We start from the raw sequence: 11,096 nt of genomic DNA on the forward strand, positions 1-11,096 counted from the left end.
TCATCAACTTCAGTTCAAGTCACATTTTGAAGACAGAATTTTCTTCTGCTCTGTTGTTGGGCTGCAGTTGCTTTGTCAGGTATTGTCTTCAAGAGGCCAAAACCCTCCACCATTTTCAGGGAGCTAAGAGTCCTAGCACTACCAAGAAAAGGTCAAAAGTTACTCTTAGACCCAAGTTGGATATGATAGTCCAAAGCTTGGCCAGCTGCTTAAGAGGGATGGTATTAATCTGCAGCTGTCTTGGTGGAGTATTATGTGCATAATAGCACCTCAATACTGAAGCACATGCAACCCCACAGAATATTATGGTGAAAATGGTTTGTTTTCCATTTACTAGAGACTGTGGCAGAGACAGGCAGCAGTTTAGGCACACAGCTACCATTATCTATCACTTTCAGAGCTATGTCACTGTACAGAGCAGTAAATTAAGATTTACTACTGTGCAGGGAGCAGCTCGTTGCCTTGCATGTGCATATATAATGGTGTGATACTGGAGGACAGGCATTCACCTCTGAAGGCCACAACCCCTGCTCTGTATGTCCAGCTTTCAGCAAAGGTCTGCACCACGTCTGTAAGCATCGTATCTCCACCCCTGAGGTGCCCTAGCAACACTCCCCTCACCTTCATTGCTGACAAAGCAGGCAACACTCGGCTTTAGGATATATCAACAAGCAAAGCTTTATTGAATTGATACTCAGTATTAAAAGTGTTACAGTGTGATACACAAAGCAAGGAAAAAAGCAGTGTTTGTGGGGTTTTTTAAAATCATCTGCAGAATGTATGCCCAAGCACTACAGTAATTAGTATCTGTTTCACAGTAGTTAGTAACAGTTAGGAAACTCTCTTATTCCTTCTAGCAGGATCTCAGCAGAGCCGTAAGGGGTTTTTAGCCCCCTCACTGGGCGTGAACAAGGGCACCTGCTCCCTGGCCATACCCAAATCCCTTGGGGCCAAAGTTCTTTGCGTAACAACCTGCAAGAAAGGTGAACATGTAGTAGCTGAGTCTGTTAATTAAGAACAGCACTGTCTAGGCTAAGCCCTCAGCTGCTTCCCCATAGTCACTAGAACATCCCCATGGGACGCAACACTTAAAAACATTTTGTTAAGCTGCATTAACTGCCCTGACTGAAGTCAGTAGCCAGGCCTGTTCAGTCCATGTAGCTCCCAACCCGCTCTGTGAAGGTAACTCACATATTGGTTCTGTGGCTTGGTATCTGTTAAGGCATTTGTTGTCATCAAACCACAGTATCTAATATCACGTATCAAGTTTATATCCACAATATCATGCAAGAAGGCATGGCAGGATGCTTGCTGGCTTGTCTCCTTACTCTGATCTGCTCTCTGACCCAGGCACAGGGCACAGGCTGCTGTATCTCTCAGTATGGGATGTTTTGCTTGATGCAGATGTCAGCATCAGCAGCTTCAGTAATATTTATTTCATTTTTCAGCTCTATTCCTATGACTTACAGAGCACTTCCATCTTGACATGAGCCTGAAAGTTTCTTATACCAGGACTAAACTAACAATCCATCCTTGTAACATATTACCTTGAACCATAAACAAGTGACCTTTGTTTCTTTCCTCACCTTTACAATAGATTTCTCCCTCTTTTTCAGTTAGGGTTGTAGATTCTAGGCTTTTTCCACACTTGGCACATCGGAAGCAGTTTTTGTGCCATGGCTAGGGAAAAAATAAAAAGCAGAAAGATAGTATAAATACACATGATATCTGAGTTGGTAAAAACCCCACATTAACTGGAAATATCTGCATCAATGTTGTTTTTATATGACTGGTACAATAAAAACCAGTTGAAGTGCACCAGTAGCAGACAAGAGCATCTGCATTTCTGTGAGTTGCCCAAAGCCTCAAATTCCACACAGCATCCTGTTCAGAGCAGCATTTTGAAAGGTTTGGGCTTGCTCTGATCAATTCAGAGCAGATCTTGGCTCTCTGTAGCAAGTCAGACAGCTGGCAGCCTGACACACGGTTTTACATGGTATTTTCAGAGAACATTCCCTTTCTGCTGAAACATTCAGCCTCCTTCACAAGCTGCACACCCCACAGGACTGTTCCCTCTTCTGAGGGAGAGGGCTTCTGCAGTCTGCTTCAAGTCTGGCATGAGATGATATTGAATCTTCACCTTTGAAATCTAAGGTGATCACTCATTAACCTGCATTTCAAGTGCTTTTTGTTCCATGAAGTTGATTGATTTGACTGTTTCCAATGCTAAGAAATGCGATTTTAAGGTAACGGCCCTGCAGTTGGTTCCCTGCGGGGACCCACATAACACACCTTGCTCACTTTAAGTCCACGCAGCAGGTACAAAACAGCACATGCAGTTCCTTACCTTTCCAGCTCCTATTACTTTCTCTGCTGCATAAACAGAATCGCCACACCTTGAGCATTTCTCTGCCCCTCCAAACTTCTGAGCATACTTTGAAGGGTTTGGATTTGTAGTGGGCCGGTGAGGAGAAGGTGTGCTGAAAGAAATAGGACATTTGTTGTCTCTACTCTTTTACTAAGTGACCTCTTGCTCTTTTTAGCTACACGAATACGTGTTGCAGCATCCAACACATGCTACAGTACTTTTGCAAAACAGGAGGAGTAAGTTAGCAGCAAGGCTATCCAATTACACCTGGTGGGGAGAAAAACCAAAACCACAACAACAAAAAGAGAAAGGCCATGCTTCAAAGGATAAAAAGAAGCTCCTGTAAAGGCTAGTTTTCTGAGGAACTTTCTATGTCCTGATACAGAATTCAGCACTTCTAGATAAGTGAAAAGGGGATTTTTCACATATTAAGCTACAAATAATTCTGTTAAATTTCTGTCTACTGATCATAATCTGGAACCTGAACGGATCACTGAACCTGTCTGGTGAGCATGCATCATATAAACGCTAAGCAATAATTTGGGAACTTGCATGAAGCAAGTTGTCAGGCATACCTCATCTTCTTTCCACATGCTTTGCTTTACAGCAAGAACTTAATCAGACTAGGAATGTTTACTATTTAATGGGCCTTTTGACTTTAGCTACCATTAAACACAAATGGTTCTTCATTTGCCAGTTAAAAATTCATTCTTCTTGTAGCCCCAGATTCCCAGCTGTCCAAATCCATGTCCAATGGTGAACATTCGCATTTCCAGCTTATTTAGGAGAGTGACTCGAGACTGGGAGTCACCTCTGTGGGCTCATGCAGAGCAATCAGCAGCTCCCTAATTCAGTCCCCTATGGCTCATGCATAGGATTAGTACATCCTTGCCTGCACTAACTCCTGCTTGTACTGTTCCTACTCACATAGTCACCAGTGGGAGCTTTGTGTAGTGCAGGTTCAATGCCCTGCATTGAGCTAGACTGGGTTATTTTGCAGCATTCCAATTCCAAACAACATGAACTAAACAAAATCCAGCTTGAAAGACTCTTCTGAAAACAGTACTAAAGGACAAGGGCACCTCTGAACTCAGTTCACTCACCTCTCAGGCTTGATGCCTAGTCGCTCTCCCCTGTCCATGTTCAGTGTTCCTGCTCCTTGGCCATATCCATAACCTTTTGGGCCATACTTTTTCCCATAGCAAGATTTGCAGTAAACTTCGGCATCATGAATCGCTACAGTTGTGCTGTCCAAGTTTTTCCGGCAGACCACTGGAGGAAAAAAAGAGTTAAACTGCCTTAAGGGACCATTTCCATCAGCACACATAGTAAGCCAAAAATCAAGTGAGAAGTGATTTTAGGGGTTTCCCTGTCCACAATTCTTCTCATTGGGCTATGGGACCACCGGAGATTAGAGGGAGCAAGTTGCCGTTTGAATTCATGAATTATGCTTAGCTCTGTAAGGGGCTGTATTCCCTCCCACCTCTTCATGACCGTGACATTTAAAGCCTGGAAACTTGCTGTGGTTTGATGAACGACGCTGCTCAGAAATCCAGAGAGGGCAGTCAGCAGTTTCCCTTGACAGATGCCATACAGCATGAAGCAAAAGCCTATCAATACAGAAGAACCCCTGTCCTGCCCTTTTTGCCAGGGTGGGGCTGGGGAAAAAAAAACAAACCTTCAAGGTTCCCCCCCACCCTCATCCGCCTCAGTTCTGCTTCGGGATTGAGCTGGGGCTGGTTCACAGCTGTCACTGGAGAGGCTGTGCTTTTCTGGCATTCCTACATTGTCCTTCAGCACAATGCAAGCACTCTACTCAAGGTTACAGTAGAAAGGAGAACTAATTCCTTCTTAAACATCCTTTTGTATGCCAACTGCATGCTCTCTCCATCTGCAACAGCATTATGCCCGTGATAAAGAATTTGGGAAGAAAAAAAAGAAATGGCCTTATGAATTTTTTGTTTAAAAAGAATTTTAGTGTCTTCAAAACACTGCGTGACCTTTGCTTATGGCATTCATTAGCTCTGAGGTTCTTTTTATAAGACAAAAATATCCAATAAATAAATGCATGTTTGTTAAGTCTACAGACTTTAACCCCAACAGAACTATGCACTAAGGAAAAGCATACATTCAGACACAGTAGAGCCATTGTTTGACTGTAAGTTCCAGGTTTCTTTTAATAGTAACTCCCATAAAAGGCTGAAAATGAGGCAGCCAAGACATCTAATCTTCGTTTTTTGTGACCACAGTAGAGCTAAGGAAAAGGAGCATAGGTGTGCTAAAGGCTCTCAGTGCCAGCACAGCGTGCTGGCATTGGGCAGCTGACTAACAGTAAACTTGCTTGAGAGGGCCAGTTGTCACTGCAGCTTAGATGAAGAGAGCTAAACCCAAGCTCTGTCCATATGTATTAATCAACAGCAAGTGGGGCAAAACAGTACCTCATGTTCGCAACAAGGTAAAATTCTCTGATTCAGACAGACAGGCTGTCTGTTTGCAAAGTAGGAGCCTCTGATTCACAGGGACCCTTTGTTCCCCTCATCTAAGCAGAGGTCTTTTCAGCAGAGAAAGCGGTTTTCAATGCCTCGCTGGGCTTGTTGGTTGGACTGGAAAATAATGCTTTGGACTCCTTTCATCTGAAATAAACCACAGGCTCTTGTGCCAAGGAAGTTTAGGCTTTTGGCTGTGCTAAAGCATCAACAACTCAGCTGTGCTCAGGCACGCTGGTGTCCTGGTCTCTGCAGGACGCCAGGGCAGCAGTTTGATAACTGTTCCTTCAGCTACTGCCAGCCTCAAGACCACCAGGGGAAGCCCAGCTGAGCTCAGATCAGTGCAAATGGAGCTTTGCCACTGGGCTTTTTCCTCTGCATGAACAACACTTAAGCTAGGCTTCCAACCTGAAGAACCCTCAGACTCTTGAGGAAAAGGCTGGCAAGAGTGCAAATGGAAGAGAAAAATCATGATGTGCTCTGAGAGGTGCATCCCACTCCTTACACACTGGATAGGTAGGATAATACCTCTCGAGGAGATGCACTCTCCCTTTGGGATACCAGGCCCAGGAAGCATGTGAGGAAGCAGGAATTAAGCCCAACATGTGATAAACAAAGGCATCTCCGGCCCCTGCCATGCCCATCATGGGTGCCAGCTGAGCCTGGGATATCTCCTGTGGACCAGCACCCTGCTGCTGTGATCTCCCCAGCTATGCCAGCAGAGATTTTGGAGGGGAATACTTACTGCAGAGGAAGCAGCACCGGTGGAAGCTCCTCCCATCACACTGCACCTCCTCAGCATGGTAGACAGTGCGGCCACAGGCACCACATTTGTTGCCACCTCCCCAGTTCGGCATGGTGGTTCTGTGTGCCTAGCCAGGAAGGAAGGGAGAAGGGGAGAGGTTTGTTAAATACAGTGTCCTCCACCACCCTGGCCCCAGGACTGTTGGTGTAACAGGCTCCTTTAAACCAGATCTGCAAAGTTAATGTATCAGAGCACAACCCTGAGATTTCACCAACTGTTTAAAAATGTGACCTTCCACTGCATGAGAAGTTTTTGGGATCAGCCCAACTTCCCAGCTCTTCAGATCCCAGACCAGACTTAAAGGCTTAGGTGGGCTCTCTACGGCTATTTGTAAGAGCAGATGAACTGGCAAGGGGAACAGAGACTGCTGCTGCTGAACAGCAAGAAAAACCGAGACACAGTCTTCACGAGACATGTCCTCTGTCCCTGCCTGCGGATTATGAAAGTTGTATAAATTAGTTATGCCCAAATTACAGTTTCATGCACAAGGGCTTTACTGTACCTTGAACGAATGCCCCCAGACAGATATTTCAGTTTCTATGCTTCATTAATGCTGGGCCTCTCATCTGATAGAAGCAAACCAATTGTGCCAACAATGGCATTTTGTTTTACTGCAGGGCCTGTCATTTGGGATGTGGTACAAGCCAAAGTTCACCTCACCAGAAAACCACTTATCAGGGCTGTAGGAACATTCTGAACTCCTTTGAGATCACACCTGCACTTCAAAGAAGTTTAAGGGAGATTATTTCCCAGGGACTCACTGCTATTACATGAACTGTACCTTTACCAGACAGGTATATAAACCAAACCAAACTGCTCAAGGAGCCACAGGTGCTTTAAAAGGAAGTAAAACTCCCTCTCACACATTACATGTTACTTGGAATGGACGCAGAGATGGCTAGTGTGCAGGGTCAGGCACCTCACCCATCGTGTGAACTGACAGTCTCCTACATAAAGCCAGAAGCAGTGACTGTCCCATCTCAAGCTGAGCTGCCCCCTCCCCAGCTCCCCTGCACTCCCAACACCACCACCAGCCGCTCCCACTCAGCTCGACTGGGAGCTCCTCCTGCTCCTCCCGTTAACCGTCCCGGGTTAAAGTACCAAAGCCAAGCACTGCCCATCACCTTCCGCTTTTCTGGGGTTTTCCTCCTCCCACCACCACCATGAGATAACACTGCAGTGTTTGTTGAAGACTTATCTCCTAGTCGTCCCTGAACTGCCCTTAACTTGTGACTGCCGGGTAATGCTGGTTTGCTCTCCTGCAGCTCACACCAAAGGACCACCTCTCACAAGCACAGAGGCCAACAGCAGCCAGAGACAGGACTCATCACCCTCACTACTCCTTACTGATCCTTGTTTCAGAGGTTTCTGGAAGAGGACCATGGGTTTGCCCACTGCCACCCTACCCCACCAGCACCACCATTCCCTCCCTGCAGACTCCCCACAGCAGCACTGCAGTACAGGTCAACTATCAGGAAGGGAGGGAGGGAGGGAAGGAATTTGTTGGGAGCTTCTGACATTTCTCTGGAAAACTCACCTCTAGAAGCTCTCCTATGTTGGCCAGACAGGGAGAAGATACACACAACAGCATCCACACACAATGCCCACAATCTGCTGCCTTGTGTCAGCTTTGCCACTCATCCCTCTGAGCCAGAAGCAGAGGACTACCAACCTCCAGTCATCCCACTGGCCGACAAAGAGGAACTGGAAGCTCCACCACAGGGATCCAGACAGGAGCACTTTGGTGAGAAGAGCCCCTTAAAGAAAGGGGATCTTGAAGCAATGTGCGGGACAGGCCTCAGTGCAGAGCGAGGCACCTCGTGTTCCTCAGGCAAGGTAGAGCAGATTCATAAATAACAACTGAGAGCAGCAGTTTTGGCTGAATTACGTGACCCATATGGCTTGGTAAAACAAGCCTCCTGTCCAAGCAGCATGACCAGCAGTTCAGCAGTTTTAGGGATGTGTGATAGGTTGTGTGGTTCCCAAGACATGCTGCCAGGTAGCAACTATGAGACCTTTGTCCAAGACAAGCAGGCAGTCATTCATGGCATGTGGGAAAATAAGATTAGTTTATTAACCTAAATTGGGGCATCTTAGGTACATTCCTAAGCAATAGCTTAGGAAACTTCCTCAGAGTGGCTGAGCAGTGCTATTTGCACACTGACACCAATTACTGAGATAGCCCTTTGTTTAATACTTCCATAGGATTAGCATCATTACTGCTCCATGGTTTAGCACTAATACCCTGACCGAGCTCATAAAATTAGTTTTATGACATTTCCCACTTTGCTTTTGTCATTCTTGGCACAACTGTAGAGTCTAAAAATTAAGATTCCATTTCTTTTATTCAAGTGCTTGGCTGTGCTACTGCACAGCAGCTGACATCAATCATGGCAAAGAGCGTCCTCGGTTAAAGTGAATATAGGCTGCACAAAGCTTTGGAAAAGGAATGCATGGACTGGAAAAAAAAGAAAAATGGAGAAGAGATTCCTTTTCACTCTGTATTCTTTCCAAAATGCAAATGGCATTTGGTACAAGAAGTACTTCTGTCTTTTCCTCTCACCATCCCCACTCATGTTCTTTTGTGTATTTACATGAGCCTAAATAATTTTAAGCATTTTGTTAGTAAACACTAGTTTTCATGCACACTAGAGTCAATGACCTGAATCAGGTTTCCAGCTTTGCTCCAGATTTCCCATGTAATATTGGGCAACACAGGGTGCAGCTCCACCCTTTCTTCTCAAGGGAGACAAAATATTAGGTGATCCAGCAACCTTTAGCTGACTCAAATTGTCTGATAAGGACTCTGAGAATTCATTAAATGAAAAACAAAAAGGAACTGAAGTAATTACTTCAAGGTGACCGTACCGTATTCCATAGGAGATATTTCCATTTAGCCTCCCCATGATGTTCCCACGACAGCTTGCATGGGAAGAATGGCAATATTTTCTCAATCACCCAACAGCAAGAGCTGCTCCTACGGCAGCGGTGCCCAGGAGGCACCTTGGGGGAACAGGGCTGGTGACTTGAAGAAGCTCTGCTGCAGGACAGTGCACAAGCTTGTCCCCCTGCCCACAAGCCACTCTCTCAGCACCACAGCCTCACACTGCCCTGATCTCCTTCCAGAGCTCCACAGGTAGCAGATTCAGACCTCATGTGCTGCCTTAAGCCTTCCCTGCTCCCTGAAGACTTTTTGGCTAGTTCAGGCAGGCCTCTGGGGAGCTCAAAAGCAGTAATTAAACATCCAGGTGACCTCAGTACCAGCACCAACAATTCTGACTGTCGGCTGCAGTTCTGTTGGCAGCTGCTTGAACCCAGCCAAGAGGGGAGCACGTTATTCTGGCAAGCCACAGCAGCCGCCAGGTCCTTTCCAACCCGTTTGTTAACAGCAGCTCTAAACACAAGGGGCCTAAGCCATCCCAAGACAGACATTGAGGAATTCCAGGCTATTCAATTATCCTAGGCGGCTTTTTCGGCGGCCAGCCGGCGAAGCCCTGTGGGTGGCAGCTCGATCATTACAACAAGCCAAGCAGCACGGACGGGGTGAGCATCGCCCCCCGCCCGCCTCTTCCCCTCCCGCCGGCGCCGGGTCCCGTTGAGGCGCTCACCACCCCCGGCCCTGCCCCGGGAGAGGATCTGGTCTGGTCTGGTCTGGCCCAACCCCTGCACCCCCCGCCCTCCCGCTGCCAGCCCCGCACTCACCGCTAGGCTCGGCTCGGCGCGTCTCAACCCAGCGCGGCCCCGCGGCGGCTTAAAGAGCCGGGGCGGAGCCTTGCGGGCCACGGCCCAGCCCCGCCGCCCGCTCCCGGCCCAGCCCCGGCCCCGCGGGGTAGCTCCGCCCTCGCCCCCACCGCCGGGGCACCCGAAAGCGAGGAGTCGCAAGGGTTCGCCCCTGCCATGGCCACCCCGGGGACGTCCAAGCTGCAGCCTCGGACTGAGGACCCCAGCCCGTGGTTTTATCCATTTTTAGGATTTTGATTTACATTTTAAACTTGCAGGCACCGTGACCGTGTTTCCCTGGAGCACAGCGAAGGCGTGCAGGGTTCGGAAAGAGCTTTACCTGGACGTGAGGAGCGGGCTGGGGCGGGAGCTGCTGCCCGGGCCGTGGGAGCCTTGAGGGAGTCGGCACTGCAGCTCCCGCTGAACCACTGCTCCAGCGGGGACTCATTAGGATGGGCCTTAAACAGTTTTCACAGAAGGCCAGCAATTAATGCTGTCCACACCAGCCAGCTCCTGCTGGAGAAAACAGTACAGAGCTTGACCTGCTTCTTAAAAGTGTCCTCATCTCCCAATTTCCCATGGCTGTTGTGTGCTGACTGGATCGGTTCAGGATTATGCTCCCTGTGTCTAGAGGGAGATGTAGGTTTATCCCCTCTATTAACCCAATACCAAATCATCTACTCGTTGCCTGTAGGAGTGCCAGGTTGTTCTGTTTCAGCAACAGGAGTGGCCTCCTCAGCACCTCACAAAAAACCCCTCCAGTGCCAGCATGGTACAGTGAGATGGGCTGACAGCAGGTTGGGTGTGAAATCTATGCTGTGGGGCTGTTGGTGCAAGCAGCTGGGTGAAATGAAACCTGCCTTGTCCAGTGACTGGTATATGGGGCCAAACTGCCTGTGCCGTGAGGCCACACATTACCTCCATACCAAGCCTGGGAATGAAAAAGGTTAGCTGTCCTCTCCCTTTAAAATGTTCTTCCAGCCTGCTGCAGCCTGTGTGCTGACAGCTGCAACTCGCTGAGATTTTTTCCTTCCTGTTTATAATTTTCTTTTTCTATTTGCAATGAATCGTGAATGACCAGATCGTGCATGATTTATGCGCATCCTGGAGCCCTGCTCCATAAATGAAGCCAGTATTGGTTTCTGTGGAACGAGGTGGTGTTTGCTGTAAGCAAGACCAAGAGTCTGACCTCAAGCATCATAGCAACAATTTTAGTCTATGTTTTGAGGGAAGCGAGCACTATGAGAAGCAGAAGTATTAGCAATGTTGTTTCTCAAACTGGAGGGAGAGGATCTCTTGCAGTCAGACAAGTAAGAGGTGTATGAGTCACAGCAGGCTGACTCCACTTATTGCATGAAAGGCCTGTGCTCTCTTGTCCAACCTGTCTTATGCCCAGCTCTGCTGGAACTGCATGTGATGATGCTGTTATTTACCATGTCTCCTCAGGTAGCCTCCAAAGCTATTAGATTTTCCCTTTTGACAGCATTTCCTGCAGACTATAAAATATAAACAGCAGAGATCATAAAGGGAAGGGAGAAGCATTGAAGTCCTAGTGAGGACTGACTGTACACAAAAAAAGGAAATTCTCACTGCAACTAAGGGTCCATGCTGGTATGAAATAAAATGATCTTCAGTGTTGAGGCACTGCTGACTGAGCTAGAAGACAATCTGACATCCAATATTTATTTTATTCATGTTTAGTATGTAGTCTGTCAGA

At 47.4% G+C, this 11,096-nt stretch overlaps 1 protein-coding gene across 1 annotated transcript; it reads right to left on the minus strand.

Moving 5' to 3' along the window:
* Positions 1–653: 653 nt before the first annotated feature.
* CSRP2 (cysteine and glycine rich protein 2) lies at positions 654–9,423 on the minus strand. The gene is made up of 6 exons (XM_027679759.1): positions 9,362–9,423; positions 5,600–5,718; positions 3,472–3,640; positions 2,348–2,480; positions 1,587–1,680; positions 654–972 (listed from the first exon to the last, which is right to left on the minus strand). Exons 2-6 carry the CDS (start codon positions 5,709–5,711, stop codon positions 896–898), a joined length of 585 nt encoding a protein of 194 aa, XP_027535560.1. The 5' UTR covers positions 5,712–5,718; positions 9,362–9,423; the 3' UTR covers positions 654–895.
* Positions 9,424–11,096: the final 1,673 nt, after the last annotated feature.

This window comes from Neopelma chrysocephalum, unplaced genomic scaffold, assembly GCF_003984885.1.
Source record: "Neopelma chrysocephalum unplaced genomic scaffold, ASM398488v2 Primary Assembly neopelma1_59, whole genome shotgun sequence".
NCBI classification, from domain to species: domain Eukaryota; kingdom Metazoa; phylum Chordata; class Aves; order Passeriformes; family Pipridae; genus Neopelma; species Neopelma chrysocephalum.